We start from the raw sequence: 20,253 nt of genomic DNA on the forward strand, positions 1-20,253 counted from the left end.
CTTTCATTTGTACACCAGACATATCGGTTCAATGCATTATGTATAAAACGTATCAAATTAATTTAATTCATTCTTGTTGAGCATAAGATAATTCTTTCAAAACCATTTAAAAAAATTATACCAACTCCAAACCTGCAAATGGTAGTGTGAGAGTGGGGTTTCAACAGTCAACTAGATGTCAACCAATTATCGTCGCCGTTATTAAGCATTTTTATGGTTATTGGTATGGGTCATTTTCAAAACCGATTTGCTGAAAATTATTTCAAAGCATTTAAAGTCACAGTCCTTGTTATTCTTAATTTTGATATTAATTTAAATTTTTACACCAGATATATCAGTGTAAAATATTTTTTGTCTACTTGATCTGTAATAATTAATATCGGCATCTGCCCTAAAAAACACTAATTTTTCTGTTAGAAATTACATTATTTGCATTCTATTATAAATTTTACAGGTTTAAATAAGATTTGCAATCTCAAATTGTCAATGTGGTCTCAGACTTTTGGAGCCCACAGTTATGTTATACAATAACATGAAGTATCCATTATATGTCTTGGGCTATTTTTGGAATTGCTTTGTATGATACACAAATGAGAAGTTGAAGATTAGGCCTAATGCACAACCACAAATAGATGTTACATTCATCTTCATCATACAATGATGTATGCAATAGAAGGAAAATTTGCGAAAGCAAATGGGCTTTAAGAGCAATCTCTTCATACCACTCATGTGGCACGCTAATAAAAAAGACTTTTCCATTAATTTCAAAACATTATTATCAATGGCAAATTGAATACACGAAGAAAACTGCTTCATCAGCTTTAACTTACTAGGAGGGGCACGATGCCAATAGGGAACACCCTCCCAAAAACCACTGCTGCTAAAGTCATTCACAAATATCCCATTGAGAAACTCTGGCAGTGCTGAAACCCAGCGTATGCCTGCTTTCTGCCCACTGCTGCAGATCTGCATCCACACACATGGGAATCATTAGGGCACACGAGTTGGCGAGTGTCCCTAGCAACCAGCTGCATCTGTTTATGTTTACCTTCACGCTCCTACCAGCTAATGCCATGAGTACATCTGCTACTGTGCAACGAAGCTGTGGTTACATGCATGGTTGACCCATGATTCTGTAATTGCCCAGCAAGTAAGATAAAGAGTCAGAGCGTAACCACCAAAGCCTTCCCTTCCCTTCCAAGAACCTCTTTTCTCTGCCAGCTCTTGTCCTGTTGTGGAAAGCTCATTGCTGAATTGGTTCAACAAATTGAGCCGCAATAATAACACTGCTTTTACAAATCAGAGCAAGAAATACACTGACAAAAAGTTCCACCCGTTTCAGTGGCTGCCTTACATTTGAAGTACAATCAACTTGGATGTACAAGTCAATTGAATTTAAATTACATTAAAGTTAAATTTGATTAACTTAAAATTGCTGAAATTATATTTTATGAGATAATGTAAAAACAAAGTTTCCATAATTTACTAATCTTATTATTTTTACAGCGTACTCTCTCTCTCGCGCACACACACACACCTACAATGTAGGTTTATATATTTAGATTTAAAAAATCTATATGAATTATATTATATTATAAAAATACATTTGCATTTTTCTATTTTAATTACAGAAGATTTTCTTTATTTTACTAATTAAATAAGGGGCAGAATAAATGTTTGCTACTGTTAATATTTATAAATATTATATTTTTATTGTTACAATTATACATTATAAAAAGAGATTTGCACAGTACGAATATGAGATTTATTTAGTTATATTTAATATAAATGGGGTTCTTTTTTTCTTTGTGCGTGTTGCATTTTTCTATTATAATTACACACTTTTTTCTGATAATAGTTAAGGGGAAAATAATAAATGTTTGTTACTGTAACTTTTTATAAATGTTACGTTTTTATTATTACAATTATAAATTATGAAATAGATTTGAACAGTAATACTTTTTTTGCATTTTTCTATTTTAATTACAGAATATTTTCTTTATTTTCCAATTAAAGTCAAATGGGACATACTAAATATTTGATATACTGATAATATTTTTTTAATATAATATTTTTATTGTTACAATTATACATAATATACATTTTTTTTTTTTGTTATATTTAATTTAAAAAAGCGGGGTTCAATTTTATTTATTTTAATTTTTCCATTTCAATTACAGAAAATACTTTATTTTTTCAAATTTCAACTGTTAAATTATAATTTAAAAGAAAATTTCATCACTGATGGTCTGAGGCTCTTAGAAAGACTTTATATATAAAACTTACACTGAATAAATGTTTCTTTTTGTGAAGATTTTTCATTTTTAAATCTATCCATCCATCTATCTATCCATCTATCTATCTGTCTATCACTAGAAGAACAAAGTTTTGCAAATGTGTGAATGTTTAGCTCATATCGTTATCAATTATGACAATTAAAAACATCTCTGAAAGCAATGCAAAATTTAACCAGTGTGTGGTTTGAAACATCTCACAGATGTGCAACTCGTATGAAAAAAAAGAGGGGGGACATGAAAGGAATTTTGAAGCCTACACTAATAACATAATGGCTCAAAACAGCCACATGAAAGACTTGAGATGTTGGTGTACTTTGTGCTGTTATTGTGTTTCCTGTTCACAAGTTCATGCAACAGATGCCAAAGAAAACTCAGGCGGCGTGGCCCCCCTCTGACCCCCTGGGTGAGAATTACACTGTGCCGGAGTACAAAGCTCTAGAGGACACAATATCCAACGCATACAAATGTGCACTTGTTTTGTCATTTAATATAGAACACATACTGTTAGACACAAACACGATCAGGATGAGAAAGGGTGTTCTCTGGTTTGCTCAAATATCAAGACTGTAATCACAATAAATTTTACGAGTGTCAGTGGTCTTTCTTCCAGATGCTCAGAATTTAGAAGAATATCTTGACTGGGTTACATTAAAATGGCCTGCCCTTTCAAAAGTCTAATTGAATTCATTCAAGCATGGGAAATTGCGTAGTAAAGGCAAATTAACTAACCTCACATCTGAGGTTGTTTTCCCACTAAATCTAACTACATCAATGGCCAGTATTTATGTCTTGTGAATAAAAAAAATAAATAAACACAAAGTGTCAGTCATGCTTATGCATAAAACATATATATGCGTTTTAAACACTCACACTGACCTCAAATTCTAAGTTTTAGACACGTTGCTCATTGCTTTGGAGCGACCTTAAATCTTCTGAAAAAGCCAAACATTGAACAACACTGACATCTTCTGGCTATTCCTCATACTGCCACTGAGAGCTAGTCGACATCTACCGTAAGAGACCAAGACACACAGTGCAAATCAAAATTAAATAATCTATAAATACTTGATTTTTTTTTCTGAAATATTGTTCATCTTCAAAATTTAAAGGAATATTAGCTGTATGTTCTACTACCACGTTTGACAAAAAAAAAAAACCAAGGCATTTTAACAAAAACCTTTATTTTGTGGAAAGCAGTGATCAAAATTAGAGAAAAGTAACCACTATAGCACAAAAAAAAGACTACAACTAAAATTCTGGAGGGTTACAGCTGTCAGAAATTAGTGGGAAATGTAAAAGCCCTTGTTTTGAATGACTTCAGCACATCCGTTGCCACAGAACAATACCAGTTTCTCAGACTGCGCAGGTTTGATCTTGGTCCACTCTTCTTTCACTCGCTTCCATAGTTTGGCAACTGTAATGGGTTTCTTAGCCATAACTTTCTCGCCAAGGATTTTCAGTCAAGTTTAGATCAGGACTCTGGTCCAGCCATTTCATTATTTCAGAGTTCTTAGCTTCAAGGAACTGCTTTACCAATTTTGCAGTTTGGCGGGGGCATTGTCTTGCATGAAAATTGCAGGCTGTTTGGGATTCTCCTACTTTGACAGACTTATTTGAGCACTTGGGGTTCAGTCTTTCCTCAGTTTGACGCCAAACAGAATGTTCCCATCAGCCCCCCCAAAAAATTAACTCATGTAGCTCTCATCACTAAAGTGAACTTTGGACCAGTTCTTTCTCCACACAACATGCTCCTCAGAAAAAGTGAGCTTTAGTCTTTTGATTGTTTCTGCTGATGAGAGGTTTGGTCACTGCAGAAAGCACTTTCAGTCCGACTTCTCTTAAATATCCGAGACAGATCCTTACTCTGTTCAGCACTGAACTGGCCAGCAATTCCAGCTGCAGTGTTGAATTCCCCATTGAGAGTCTCTGCATTATCCTGTCTTCTCATGCATTTGTCTTACATGGACGACCAGCCTTTTTGAGGGACTTGAATGAATTAGTGTCATTGTAAATCGGCAATATTTGAGAAATAACAGATTTTGAATAACTGACTTTTCTTGCAATGGATGAAAGCGTCATCTCTTTGGCCTTCATCTGGACAACCTCCTGTCGCAGGGTTTCAGTCACCTTAGAGCAGCCTGCCATCTTGCAATCTCAGTGAAAATTAAAGGAACGCTGCCAGTTAAATAGGGTTTGTCAGATAATTAAGGAAATTAGCACCAGGTGCCAGATTAACACCAATTACTTAGAGTTATCTGTAAGTGTTCTCTCATTTTTATCAGGGTTCTTTTTCAAACATCTCATTAAATTTTTTATATACTGTGCTTCAGAATACAATTAATTCATGAAATATGCTTAAACTGCCCTTCGACTCTTATTAGGATAACTTCAGATAGGACTAAGCAGTGACCCTGAAATATAGGAAACTGCAGGTTGTTCTCTAATTTTGATCTCCACTGTACACAAAGATCACATCTTTGAATAAAAAAAATAAAATAAAAAACTCTTTCTAATGTTAATTAAAACACCTCTGGTCCACAGTATGATCATCCAGACCACAAAAACTATATCTCAGTCATAAGATCATACGTCATTGTTTTATTTTCCAAGAAAAAACCTGCAGCATTTAATACACCTATATATCTATATACATACTCTATGTAAGGGATAATGCACAAAAAAAGTCCATTAAAATGTACAAAACAATCAGCAACAAGCTGAGCACTGCAACAATATTACAGTAATATTAATGAGGTCATCTTTACTAGAATCGATAAATGAGATGCAAGATGGTGCCAGTTGCCAGTCCGTGTGATACAAAAGACATGAAAGTAATGCAGTACGTAACTGTTTAATGTCCAAACATTTAAATAATTGAAAGAATGATCATTTGTTTATTATTATTTAAAGTCTGTCAAGTGAAAGAAATTGCATTATGTCTAATTTGTTTTATTATGTACTACAGTATAATCAATACTGTATATATTTGGAAATAATGTCATTTTTTGTGTATTGAGTATAACTATAGTTGATGGAGACATGATTTTCAGTTACCCAGATGATCAAACCGATATGCAGCAATATATAAGTATTAGGACCACTGCAGCATAGTAAAATAAACATCTAAATTATTACATAATACAAAACATAATAGAATCCGTACTAAAGATACTATAATATTACAGGAAATTTCGCTTCAGTTGCCAAACTGCCAAGCACTTTTGTCCTTTAGGGAAGCAACAGGGATAGTTATAGTGCAACTTGGGAATTAACACCCTTTTTTTATGCTAGACACCATATTTAATCCTGAGATGTGACGCACACAGCTGAGGGAGTTCTGAGACAGTAGCTCGTATTTAAATGGCATTACCAACACAGTCTTAGATGTAATCATTCCCCACATGTGACTCCAACGGCACTTTGCTTGTCAACAGAAAAGATGCATTGGTCCGCTTGACTGTTGTGTTGTAAATCCCAGTCTGAGTGAAAATGGTGCTTAAATGTGTAGCTGTATTTCAAACTGTGATTACATCTGTTGTGATTAATGGACTAGCAATAGTAATAGTGTTGTTTGGAAAAATCACTGACACGTGTGTGGTTGGTACCTGCATTTCCATACGTTCTGCATCGCGGCCCCTCACAGTCAATGATGCACGGATGAACTTCTCGAGAGATTTTTGTTGTGCTTTGGGCCAGGAAGTGTCGCTGCAAATACTTTTGTTTCACTATCTCCATTTATGGTGAAAGACGAGATGATGTGCTAAGAGCCTCAAATGTTTGGAGTTGTTGGCTTTGTACTGAGGTTATACTGGTTTCTTTATTTGTTGTCTGTGATGATGTAGACATCTCTGGTGGCACAGGAGTAGTAAACTCTTTGTTGGAATCAACAGAAACTTGTGGCTTGTCTGTAATCCCCTCGGGTGAATGTGTTGTCATATTAGCTTCTTGTGGGTCATCATGTGTTAAGTGTAGGTGTGATTTTAACATTTCTGAAAAACAGTTGCAGCAATTTGAAGTTTTGAATACCTGAGTGAGGACTCAGACAGTTGAAAATTAACTAACCTGAACAAGGTGAGGTGTTTTCCATGGCCCAGTGCATTTTGTGATTCGTCTCTTTAAAGGTGAGAACAGCATCTACCTTGTAGAAATTTTGCTGACGTTTCTCACCTGCCAGACCAATGCACTCCTAAAAAACAGAATACATATAAAAAAAGACATTAATAATTTAAAGATAAAATTAATTCAAAATGCAAACATCCTCATTTCAAAGCTCTTAAATGCAAAGCTATTTTCAAATGAAATGGCTTTATATTAGAATATAAATAGATAAATAGTGTGTCAGTGTGACATGATCCTTCAGAAATTCTTATAGTGCTCAAGAAACATTTTTTCTTATTATCAATGTTGAAACAGTTTTCTTTGATGAATACAAAGATAAAAGGACTGCATTTATTAATTAAAAAAAATGTAACATTTTAAATAGCTTCACTGTCATTTTTGATCAATTGTAGGCATCATTGCTAAATTAAAGTATCGATATTTTTTTCCAAGTCTCGTCTGCTCACAAAGCCTGCACTTATTTTGAACCAAAGTACAGTAAAAATAGTACAATTTTGAAATATTTGTACTATTTATAACAACTGTTTTCTATTAGAATATTTTTTTTAATGTAATTTATTCCTCTGATTTTAAAGCTGAGTTTTAGCTGAGTTTCACATGATCCTTCAGAAATTACTCTCTGATTTGCTGCTCAAAGCATTTATTATTATGTTGAAAACAGCTGAGGAGAATTTTTTCAGGTTTCTTTGATGAATAGACCAGGGGTTTTCAAACCTGTCCTGGAGCCTCCCCTGCCCTGCACATTTTGCTTGTCTCTCTCATCTAATACACCTGATTCAAATCATCAGCTCATTAGTAGAGACTGCAAGACCTGAATTGGGTGTGCCTAATAAGGGAGACATACAAAATGTGCAGGGCAGGGGAGGCTCCAGGACAGGTTTGAAAACCCCTGGAATAGACAGTTCAGAAGAACAACATTCATCTAAAATATAATTTTAAAAATGTATGTATTTATCACTTTTGAGCAATTTAAAGCATCCTTGCTGAATAAAAGTATTAATTTCTATAATTTCTTTCTCAAAAAAATGTTTAGTGAATAGTATAGTGAATAATGTCACAAAAAATTATTTCAGATAAATGCTGATCTTTGGATCTTTCTATTCAAATAATTCTGAAAACAAAAATGTACGCAACTTTTTTAAATATTAATAATTATAATATTTTTTCCTGAACAGCAAATTAGCATATTAGCATCATTTCTGAAGGATCATGTGACACTGAAGACTGGAGTAATGATGCTGAAAATTTAGCTGTGATCACAGGAATAAATTACATTTTAAAATAATAATTTTAAAAATATTTCACAATATTACTGCTTTTGCTGTATTTTGGATCAAATAAATGCAAGCTTAGTGAGCAAAGGGGGATTCTTCAAAAAACATAACTAATCTTACTGTTCAAAAACTTTTGACTGACAGTGTATATATTTCTAAAAATTATAAACGTCTAACCTTTTTCTGTTGAATGTGGGATGTGGGAATTATAAGCTGCACAAAGTCAATCGTCTCTGACCAGGTGAATGTGTCAGTCTGTTCCACAATCACAGTGCTTACTGAAAGGGTCTCATTTTGATATCCACCTCTTTTGGTCAAGCCCATACGCCGTTTATAGACATGCAGCACCGTGTCTTCAGATGACGACTGGTTCACTGAAAGAAACAAGCAGAATGGCTATTCAAATATGGAAGTAATAAAGAACAGCAAAATAAAGAAGATGCTAAGATATGACAATAATCACAAACCGTTTGGGCAGGTCGCCTCCATGCTGTAGGCATAATGGCCACTGACCAGCTTGAGAGGTAAGAAATGTCCTTCAGATTTGAAAACCTAAAAAATATGTAAACTTTTAATAAAAATAAACCTCTTGTTGCACTGTTTAAAATTATATTAAATGAGAAATTTACATGCAATTCTTTAGACAGTTTGGATATTTCTAACTCAACTTAAGCACAATGGATTCAAATTAACATTTTAGGTCCTGTACAAGCCGGGCCAAAAATGTTATTCAATTACAGACCACTAGGTGACACAATTTAGTTAATAATTCTTGCAATCATGCAAAAGAAAGAGACAAAAACACAACTCAATATGAAAGTAATGAATTCCCCATGTTCCTTTTTGTATATAAAAGATGTATACATGTTCTGTTGCTAAACTATTAGAAACTTTCATAGCCACAAACTGACAGCACAGTCTTACCTGCACAGGACTTAAGATGGTGTTTCTCCTTCCTTGAACTGTTATGTTTGGTTTGTGCATTTCAACATTGACTTGAATAAGACTGGAATCCTCCAAAGCCACCACCAGACTCCCTCTCAAGGCCAGAGACCAGTCAAGCTGAATGGAAAAATATTCCACATTAGATGCATTTATCTCATCATGACCTCAGTGATCAACACATTTATTAGACATTACCTCATTATTCCAGTTATCCACAGGAATCTCTCTGGTAACCTTAAATACAAAAAAAAAAAGCTTTAAGAAAATAAGAAAAAAAAAGAAGAAGCAAAAGAAGAATCAACACATCATGCTATTCTTACCTGAATGAAGTCTGAATCACACTGGATGTACTCTCTGTTAGGAGGCGTTAACACTGCTGGACACTTCATCATAAACTTCTGAGTTCTGCCTCCAAAACGACTCACTCTCTTCAGCAGGTTCAGCACAATCACATAATTGCCATGCTGAAAAATCACAACAACATGTTATTCTGAGATACAGTGATAAAAAAGAACAGATGTTTATCAGCAACACACAGCAGAAGCGAGTAAGTTTTAGTAACCGAAAAAAAAAAAAAAAAAATTTTGACCTCTAACTGGACAAAACATCCACTGTACATGACTCTGAAGATATAGTTCTTTTCCAGATCTCTGTGCAGGGCAAACCCACATGAAGAAAGTTGATGGTTTAGATTCTCCATGGACACCAAACCCACTGAAAGGAGCAAGAGATTTATAAAACTAGTACACAGAACATATTTTGAAATACAAGTGCATAGAAAAGTTAACATTTGCTAATTCTTTTTTTTATTGCTGTTTAAAACGCTCATACTTAGACCTTACACTGTCTGTCTTACTGTGTGTGTGACACATTAAAAATGTTTCATAATATTTCAAGTTACTTTGTGCAACAGCTTGAAAGAACATTATTATTTCTGCTATAAAATTACATTTGTTTGTTTCTTAACATCAGTCAATTTTTGGTGGCAAAAAGAAAAAAGGGAAAAAGAGGTTAAAATATATACAGTTGAGGTCAAAAGTTAATAACATACACCTTGCAGAATCTGCAAAATGGTCAATTCTGACATAAAGTACATAACGGGGAACCTTAACCAAACAATAAAGAATAATCTAGTCTTGTCTTATCCTACTTTTAGCATAAACATTAATTATAACTAAATGTAAAATATGTAGCTAATGTGGATACTATAATGTTTTTTTTTTTTCGTTTTGTTTTTTCAGAAAACATCTATTTTACAGTTGAAATTCTAGGGTTGTAAGGGAGTTGCTAGACCTAAAGCTCTACTGGGGCACATGCCCCCATTACTTGTTAATTCAGTTGTTGCATGTAGTTTAATGTCTTTATTTTGGGATTATCAACGTAAATTATAACTCAAATTTGAGATTTTACTGGGGCACAGCATATTTTTACTGGGGCACGTGCCCCAGTAAAAAGGGTCTAGCAACGCCCCTATATGACGGTCTATCGCGGTTTGAACGTGTACGGTTATCATACCGTAAACATTTGGATATAAAGTTACCGGTTATGAACAAATGAATGAAATAAAATCTCACCATGCATATGCAACTTACTTTTGCTCGGCTGCTTCACTCTTCATTGACTTGGCTGCTTTACATACAGCGGAAAAAATGGCAGAGACAGAGATATATCTAATCTCTCTCCCTTTGCAAAAAAATGTGGACACGAAGTGGCTGTAAAAGCAGTCAAATACATCCAACATGTTTGATCATATCCACAAAAAAATGTTTAATCATATCCGCGGACACCATCTGTCTTTCACCGCAGATAAAGGTATGTCGCATTTATAGCAAGTTATAAATTTAGGCCGTATGATTTACGTGATTCAGAGAGAATCCCGGTTCAGTCCTAAACATGCAAATTACACTAAAACGAGGATGTCACGTAAAACGCGCAAATGGTTAAATCGCAATTTTATGTGTCTGTGTATATGAAAGCGCAAAGAGACGGAATATTCTGCTTGTTTCTTTGTCTCTGAGTGGCGCCGTTTTATACTACATACTGAAGTACGCATACATGACGCTAATGGTGTTTTCAGAGCTGCTCGGAGAGAAAACCTAAATAAACATTTTCTATTTTTATTTGAGAAAAACCATTGTCAAATACACTCTGAAACTTAAAGGTCTGCTACAACTCGTCAAAATAAAATTTCGATTTAACCTGAAGTTATGACAGAACTATATTAGCATTATACAATGTACTTAAAATTAATAATTACAACAATAAAAATGTTCTTTATAATAATGCATTTAGTTAAACATTATTTTTAGGGAATATCAAGGTCCATGTTTTATCTTAGTATACCTTTGGCAAAAATTAAAATGTGGTTAAATTTTCTTTTGATAACATTTTAAAACATTAATTAAAATGTTAAAGTGTTATATATAAGGCTTATATCTTTACTAATTTACTTATGTTTATTATTTTTTTTTAGAAGGGAGACTTCAATACTTCCATTAAAATGGTTTCAAGTTTGTTGCATAAAGGAATTGTACACTTAAATAACTTTTTTATTCTGATAAGAGTTATTGCTAAGAATTATTGTTTAATATATACCTTAAAACGGTGATATTTTCTGTGACGATTATCATACTGTCAAAATCTCATACCATTACAACCCTAATGGTGACCCACAGATCTGTTAGTTTTCCTCTCTTGTGTTAAAATAATTCAATGTCCATCTCACCTTGAATCCTTAATATTCCAGAAAGCCAAAGCCTCAATCCCTCAATTCTCATTCTGTGGATCCAAAGTTCCATGTACTCTGAGAAACATTCCACATCACCTTCTAGAAAAGTAAAAATCAGTCAGTTTTTATTCTTTTACTACAGTGTAAAGAGTAACATACTGTAAAGTAATAATTACCAGTCATGCTTGCAGATGGACTGCCCACCCAGTCTCTCTTCTGAAGTTGCAAAACATTTCCCCATATGGGCAAAATGAAGTGTCTACGTAAAGCAAAGGAGCGAAAATAACCATTTTAGTAATATTACAGTAGAAAATTCTTAAAGCATAAGTATACAGTTACTTACACCGAAATAAGTAAAACCCCTGTGAGCATCAACGCCATGACTCATTTGGTTCTTGTGCACAGAGGGGTGATACAAGTGCTTTTATACCACTAACAAGTCAGCTGTGTTTGGCCTTTTAGGTTACAAATGAGTGTGAGAACAAGGTTGACCCACCTCATCATAAAATTATACAACACGTACAAGCAAAGGAAGGAGGGAAACCTGCACCTGCAAGGCAATAAAAATCCCTCTTCCTTTCTTTCATTCACTCATTCTAACATGAGGTTTTACCTTTTCCAGTATAAATGTCATGGCTGCTTCATAAGTTAACCGTTTACTAAGAACTATGCAAGATTACAGCACAGTAAACCTTCATTCAATTGTGATTGTAATTAAAAAAGGCATGTTTATAGGTGGAATGAATATTGATTACATCATGTTTGGCAGCATGATGTAAACCTGGCTGTGTCATTACAAAACTATAAAAACAATTGTAGGTCCTAACAACACCCATGAGATGGCTGATCAAATTATTTTGGATTCCATAAGTGAAACCAGACATTGTATGATGAAGCCTTTCAATTGTCTGAATGTTGGAAACAATGTTATAGTATTACAACACAGACAGAATTATCACAGATTTTCCCAGTTGGATTGGAGCTCCTTACATAACATTATAATGTTAAATACAACATAAATTAAATTAATACATTAAATCTAAAAAACTATATACAAGTCGAAAGTTTTTGAACAGTAAGATTTTTTTTTTAAACAAGTATCTTATACTCACCAAGTCTGTATATATTTGATCCAAAATACAGCAAAAGTAATATTGTGAAATATTTTTACTATTTAAAATAACTGCTTTCTATTTGAATATATTTTAAAGTGTAATTTATTCCTGTGATGAAAGCTAAATTTTCTGCATCATAACTCCAGTCTTCAGTTCCACATGACCCTTCAGAAATCATTCTAATATGCTAATTTGCTGTTCAGGAAAAAACATATTATAATTATTATCAATATTTAAAGAAGTTGCATACATTTTGTTTTCAGAATTCGTTGAATAGAAAGATCCAAAGATCAGCATTTATCTGAAATACATTTTTTTGTGACATTATTCACTATACTATTCCCGATAAATGTTTTTATTCAGGAATCAGGATGCTTTAAATTGATCAAAAGTGATAAATACATACATTTTTCAAATTATATTTCAGATAAATGTTGTTCTTCTGAACTGTCTATTCGTCAAAGAAACCTGAAAAAATCTGCTCAGCTGTTTTCAACATAATAATAAATGCTTTTGAGCAGCAAATCAGAATATTAGAGTAATTTATAAAGGATCATGTGACTGGAGTAATGATGCTAAAACTCTTCAGTTTCACATGACCCTTCAGAAATAATTCTAATATGCTGATTTACTGTTCAAGAAACTTTTTATTATTATTATCATCATTATCAATATATAAAACAGTTGACTACATTGTTTTCAGGATTCTTTGATGAATAGAAAGATCCAAAGATCAGAATTTATCTGAAATAAAAAGCTTTTGTGACATTACACACTTACACTATACCATTTAAAAGCTTGGAGACTGAGTCCATATATTTTTGGTTAAGAATTTAATACTTTTATTTTGCAAGCATGCTTTAAATTCATCAAAAGTGATGATAAAGACATTTATGTTACAAAAGATTTGTATTTCAGATAAGTGCTGTTCTTCTAAACTTTCTATTCATCAAATAAACCTGAAAAAAATCTACTCAGCTGTTCTCAACATAATAATATACTTTAAAATATATTCAAATAGAAAACAGTAAAACTATTTCAAATTGTTACTTATTGTTTTGCTGTATCAAATAAATGCAGGCTTGATGAACAAGAAAAGACTTCTTTAAACACACTTATTTATCTTACTAACAGTAAGATTTTTAATATTTATTAGTAATAACTAATATTATTAGTTTGAATATTGTTTTGTCAAAAATATAGATTACTTTTGTCAATCAACTGGTAATATCAGAGGCCTTTGTCTTTAAATCCATTGTTTTCCAGGGCTTTTGTCTGTTCTAAATCTGATGTAACAAACATGTAAGATGCTATATGAGGAGAAGCTTTCAACACTACAGTGGATTCCTGCATATTTGACATTTTTTCAACCTCCTTAAATGAAAACAACAACCCCACCGTTCCATCATGATCACAAACAGCCACGACAAAATCACACCATTCGACACAGTATACCACAAACTATGTTATGAGTTTAAAAAGTGAACATTTTACATTTACGAACCCCTCCATGTGCTGTGATGCGACGCTCCAAACTGATGATGTCATTCCTTTAGTGACGCATCTGGGTGGCCATTTTATCAGTTTAGGGGGTCTGAACGGCAACTGGATGCACTAGTCCTCGCGTTTTCTTTCTTTTTAGTACATTGCATCGCTTATTTTAATCACAATCGTCAGATAATCAAGTTCAGTCGATGAGTTGGTGTTTGCACGTAGTGACAATTGGCGGGAAAAGGGTGCGACGTGACGCGCCATTCATTTCTAGCGTCCGCGCGGTTAGCAAGTAGCTTAGCTTAGCTAATGGTACCCCGCATTATTTGATAACAGTCGCACATAAACAATAGACATCAGAATTTTTGCCAACCAATTTGTGGTTGCGTTTACTTCTGAGGTCTTTCCGGTGGACTAGTTTCGCTTTCAGCCCCGTTTGTTGTCTTATTGCTGAATTATTGATTGGTTCGGAAGCTGTTAGCATAGCTTGCGTTCTCTGTGTAAACATGACGGAGTGTTATATTCGCGTCGCGGAGGACGAGAACGAGGAGCCGATGGAGATCCCGTCCGAGGAGGACGGCACCGTGCTGCTCTCCACCGTGGCAGCGCAGTTTCCCGGTGCCTGCGGCCTAAGATACCGTAGCCCCGTGTCTCAGTGCATGAGAGGGGTCCGACTAGTGGAGGGGGTACTCCATGCACCCGAATCAGACTGGGGCAATCTGGTGTACGTGGTCAATTATCCAAAAGGTAACATCAGATCTGGTAACTTAGTATTGTGTTTATTTGATTGCACTGCAGTAACATCAAAAAATAAAAATATGCTCTTATGCCAGTTACCCAGTTATTCCGCTGCTAATGCATATTATGTATGTAAATTCAGTCTAGTTGATTGTCTTTAAATAAAGCAAATAACCATAACGATCAAATATAAATTTTCAGATAACAAGAGAAAGATGGATGAAATGGATGCTGCATCGGCTGTGAAGATCAAGAGAGGTGTGCAGAAGACATCAGATTTGATTGTGCTTGGGCTGCCATGGAAAACAACAGAGCAAGACCTTAAAGATTACTTCAGCACTTTTGGAGAGGTGATCATGGTGCAGGTTAGTATAAACAAACCCTAAATAGTTCACCCCAAACACTAAAAATAATAAATACTTGCCCTCATGTTCCAAAAGGTTGTATGATGGGTTTACATCAGTGGAGCATAATGGATTTGTTTATGTATGGACAATGTTTGTGTTGTTCTCTTTCATTTATTGAAAGTGGATGGGGCCTCTCAAAGGCTTTTTAGGCAGCCAAGCTCCAAAAATGACAAAAAGCATCATGGCAGTAGGCAATAATACTTTTCTGCAATGCTATAATTCTTCTGAAACTCACTGTACAATAGCTTTGTGTTGGAAAAAAAAAAAACGGACTGAAAGTGAAAATTTCCTGAATTATTTCACTCACTTGTAACCCTGAATTATTCCCGTTTTTAGTCATTTTAGAAAAAGTAAATTAAGTTTTTGTTTTTTTTTTTACTTTAGTGGAATGGTACAAAACTTAGTGACTTTAGTGGCACTTGCCTAATACACAAAAAAACACATGAACACAATTTTAAAAAAAAGGCTAAATGGTCTTGGGAAATGGGAAATAAAAGTCAAAAATGAAATGTAAAAAAAAAAATATATATATATATATATATATATATATATATATACAGTGTTTTCTTTTTCCCTGGTACTACAAACTAGCCACAATGAGTAGTATTTGATCATTTCTGTTTGTTGTACTATACATATGCAGGATTTAGAAGCAGAATTCCGCTTTAAACAACTCCTTTGGACAGGGTTCGTACAAGGTGCTTAAAGTACTTGAATTTGACTTTTTGAATTTAAGGCTTAAGGAAAAAAAACCTTGAAATAGCAATATTCCTAAAGAGGTACTTGAAAAGTGCTTAAATTATTGAAAGACAATGTATCTATGAAAAAAAAAAAGTTTAATTTTGTCAATAAGTACATCTTTTCACACAAAATAAACCCAATTAAAAAAAAAAACGTTCTAGCTTATTTCGCAAATCATTTGTTTCAGATCAGGATTTCGGAGCGATTTCACAAATCTTTTTCTCAAATTTTTTTTCTTAAACAGTAGAAAACATCAACCCATTAATGCAGTACAGTAATAAAAACAAAACAAAGAAAATAAGAAAAAGTATACTCAAATACAAATGAAAGAAGGAAAAGTCATACAAGTACTATTAAATAATAATTGTCATTTTTGGGTGAACTTTTACTAAAATGTTGTGCATGGCCTGTTCCCTCAGGTGAAAAGAGATGCAAAAACTGGAAATTCCAAAGGATTTGGCTTTGTAAGATTTACAGACTACGAAACACAAGTAAAAGTCATGTCCCAGCGGCATATGATTGATGGAAGATGGTGCGACTGCAAACTCCCCAACTCAAAGGTATTTCCGCAACACTAATGCCACATAATACCACACATAGTTCACATTTTAATATATAAGTTATAAGTATTAAAGGTTTTAAATTCAAACATACACACACTTCACATTTCAAATGTTTTGTGATGCCCCTGCTGTTGTGAACATTGCATGAGTAGACCCTGTTTTCTATTAAATGATCTAGTATTTCCTGGAACAGGCTGGCCCGGATGAGCCTATGAGAAGCAGGAAAGTTTTTGTGGGCCGCTGTACCGAGGACATGACAGCCGATGAGCTTAGACAGTTTTTTATGCAGTACGGCGAAGTTACAGACGTGTTCATTCCCAAACCTTTCCGAGCCTTTGCCTTTGTCACCTTTGCTGATGATCAGGTTGGTATTATTCATTGTCTTTATTTGGCTTGTTCTCATTCTTTTCTCAAATTAACGCATGGTTGTTTTCCTCCAGGTTGCCCAGTCTCTGTGCGGCGAGGACCTGATCATTAAAGGAACCAGCGTGCACATCTCCAACGCTGAGCCTAAGCACAATAATAGTAGGCAAATGATGGATCGTGGGCGGTTCGGGGGGTTTGGGGGGCAGGGCTTTGGCAGTAGTCGCAGTCCCAACAGCAATGTGAATTTTGGGGCCCTTAGCTTGAATCCGGCCATGATGGCAGCTGCGCAGGCAGCCCTTCAGAGTAGCTGGGGCATGATGGGAATGCTGGCCAGTCAGCAGAATCAGACAGCCGCTTCCGGCACGACCCCTAGCGGGCAGAACAGCGGTAGTAGAGATCAGAACCAGAGTTACAACCCAAGCAGCAATAACTACAACACCAGCAGCACAGCTAGTCTCGGGTGGGGGGCGGGAACCAATTCGGGCTCGAGCAGTGGGTTCAACTCCGGTTTTGGATCTAGCATGGAGACAAAGTCCAGCTGGGGAATGTAGAGGGAGATTTCAATTGGGTCTCGAAGTATCCTAATATCTAGATTATATGGTAAGTATTTTGAGAGAAGAAAGTTTAGTCAGATATTATGTCCCTTAAATATTTGCCTTTGATTTTGTAAAACTGAATGTTCTTCGTATACATATAATGATTGCTCTTTAAGATTAATTTCGAGTGGTTGTTAGGAATGAAATGAACACTATAAGTTTTTTTTTTTCCTTATGGATATAATTTATTTTGTCAGGCATTATTTCAGTATGCCCACATATCTGAGCATCTCTTTACCATTTCAGTGCCCTCTCAACGTACAGTACATTTTAAAGATGCTCCATGTGGAAAGCCATTTGAGTTGTGTTCTCTGCAGTTTTTTTTCCCTCAACGTTTTTTATGGTCAAGCCTTCATAAATCTCTTCTACAGTTCATCACCTCTTTTCCAATTTCCCGGGAAGAAGCCCCTCGTTGGCCGCAATGTTCGAGCGATCTCAGTATCAGTTCCCCTCTTCCCATGTGTAAATGCTTTGCCATCAAAGAGCACAGCTTCACTCTGCATATACTGTGTTAGACGGTGGGTGTTGTCTTTTTTTCCCCTTTTCATGGATGAAATCTGTCCGCTTTTTTGAGAGCTGAGAGTGATATGGTGATGGATTGTTGGTGCGCCAAGAGTGAGAGACTGAATGAGCGAACGCGCTGAGAGAGAGAGAACTTGAACGCAAGTGTGCGATGCCGAAAAGCGACGTGCTGACTGTGAGAAGAACCTGTGTGAGCGAGTGTGAACGAAGGCAGCGAGTGTTTTTTCTGTAGGACCATCAGAAGGACATTCATTTACATTCTTCCGTCCCTCTTGTTCTGTCTACCTTCCTCCCTTTCTTATATTGCAATCATATTTAAAGAAAAAAAAATAACCAAAAAAAAAAAACAGATATGTAGTGGAATGTTGAAGTGATCTACTAAGTATTTGTGTTCTTGCTTAATAATTTGATGTGAATGCTGTGTATGGTGTGTGTTCTATCTCGCTGTTACTGAACTCATATGTGTGAACGTGATGTGATGCTGTCTGTGGGTGGGGCTCTGGGAGTGGGCGGTGAATGAGGGCGAGCGTGAGCTCTGAGTGGCTTAACTGGGGTGATGTATTGATGATGAAAGCGAAGAATGCTTCAAGAAGAGGTTGCTTTTGTTATGTGTTTTGAATGCTTTTTATATGTTTTGTGAATCTAAGGGAACTCAAATAAAAAAATAATTTGACTAGTTATTTTGATAGTGGCTTATTTGCTTCAAGACATTAATTGAATTGCAAACGCTTATTTAATTCGCATGTATAGGGACGTTGGACTCGGCTGGCCCAGGTTTACCTCAGAACCCTGAGTGAAGTCAGTAATGGGAGAGCTGAAGACGGAAGTTCACACAGTCCATCTGTGGAGACTGCTGCTGTATGCCTTTAACCTGAAAAGGGACTACGTCACTTCACTGTCCCCCTGGAATTCCCTTATTGAAATTTCAATGGACAATTCCCAGTTGGCCCGGAGTGCATGACTAAAGACAGTCCGTGGCAATCTAAAAGCAAAGTTAAACCAGTGCGTTCATGGATCAGTCCCATTGCAAATGACTTCATGCCCATGCTCGTGTATTTCCAGCTCTGTTTTACGCAAGACCTCAATGCACTCATTGATCTTGCTTTTAAGTCTTTCTTCTGTTTGATTGCTTTTACATGATCTGTCCCACTGTAAATACAGTTTAGTGAAAGTTGAAAAGGCCTATTTTTCATACAGTGTCCTGTTGTGGGTGAACAGATAGGATTTTGTGAATGGGATTTGTGTTTTCAATGACTTGAATCACTGGCAGGATTTCCATTTTTCAAATACTTAATAAACATACACAGAGGAATTGTATCTGTTTTCATTTTACCTCAGAGTGTGTAATTATAAACATTTCATGTTGGTGATTTCAAATGTAAAAAAAAAAAAAAACATGCATTGGTTTAGTACATTGAAAAGTACTAGTTTCTAGTATATGCTATTTAATACACACTATTACTGTTTGTCTTGTTTGTGGAATATCAGTATAACATGCAAAACTGGATAATTTTATCTTAAAAGTACATAACTGCTAAATACAATATCAAACAATGGATTTTTAACTAAACTTTAACGATTTAATAAACTTTTTAATTTATTAGACAGCTTATTTTAAGCTGTTAAATCCTTCCGTAAACATGTATCATTTGAGTAATAGTTGATTTGAATGAAAGCCATTTTCACCGGAACTACAGTCCTGAGCGGAAGAACATTTTGTCATACAGGTAAGTACTATGACTGCTACCAGTACACTCAGCTGGTGTCAGGTGAAGACGTAGCAAACAGAATTATAAATTCAGACAAATACAAGGAGACATTATATTTTCCTTCTGAATAAAATTAACAGTATGACAAACCGTTCGTTCAAAGTAAAATAAGCCAGATCACCTGTGCGGATTTACTTAAATTACCTGGACTACTTGCATTAATTGCGTCGTGACCACTTATCTAGAGAACATTATATAGATCAGTGGTCGTGACTCAAGTCTGATGTTATATTTTTTTAGTGAAACCGTTTACTGGGTACTGTTTGCTGCTATTGTAAGTGCCTTTCTTAAAAAATATATTTAATGAGACTAAGTTATCTTTGAATAATAAAGTAGCCTATACAAACGCCGTCGACTGAACCTATTCAAAAATCATTTAAAGCCATGTTAAAGTTACCGTTTGCTTTTGACATATATGTATAAAAATACGACATACCTGTCAGATGATTTCTTCGTTAGGTTTTATTTGTGACTGGGTTACCGAATAAGCCACATCTAGAAACAAGTTTTCTTTCCTTTCCGTTAGGTGGTGCCAAACCTTCACTTAATATTGACTAACTTACACTTCACTCTGACGGTTGT

The 20,253-nt window shown here is 35.0% G+C and overlaps 1 protein-coding gene across 6 annotated transcripts; it reads left to right on the forward strand.

The window, feature by feature from the left end:
- The first annotated feature begins 14,057 nt into the window (after positions 1 to 14,057).
- Positions 14,058 to 19,206, forward strand: tardbpa (TAR DNA binding protein a). 6 transcript variants are annotated; one of them, XR_012340230.1, is made up of 7 exons: positions 14,058 to 14,716; positions 14,909 to 15,072; positions 16,275 to 16,415; positions 16,597 to 16,782; positions 16,859 to 16,943; positions 17,752 to 17,898; positions 18,653 to 19,206. XR_012340230.1 is itself a non-coding variant. In XM_073822977.1 (6 exons), exons 1-5 carry the CDS (start codon positions 14,476 to 14,478, stop codon positions 17,333 to 17,335), a joined length of 1,209 nt encoding a protein of 402 aa, XP_073679078.1. In that variant the 5' UTR covers positions 14,058 to 14,475; the 3' UTR covers positions 17,336 to 17,384; positions 17,752 to 18,582. The 6 variants fall into 6 exon arrangements, 4 of the variants coding, with proteins under 4 accessions (XP_073679078.1, XP_073679080.1, XP_073679077.1 ...); XR_012340231.1 differs by having other exon boundaries at positions 16,612 to 16,782; XM_073822977.1 differs by lacking the exon at positions 18,653 to 19,206 and having other exon boundaries at positions 16,859 to 17,384; positions 17,752 to 18,582.
- The last annotated feature ends 1,047 nt before the right edge of the window (positions 19,207 to 20,253 follow it).

This window comes from Garra rufa, chromosome 18, assembly GCF_049309525.1.
Source record: "Garra rufa chromosome 18, GarRuf1.0, whole genome shotgun sequence".
Taxonomy (NCBI): domain Eukaryota; kingdom Metazoa; phylum Chordata; class Actinopteri; order Cypriniformes; family Cyprinidae; genus Garra; species Garra rufa.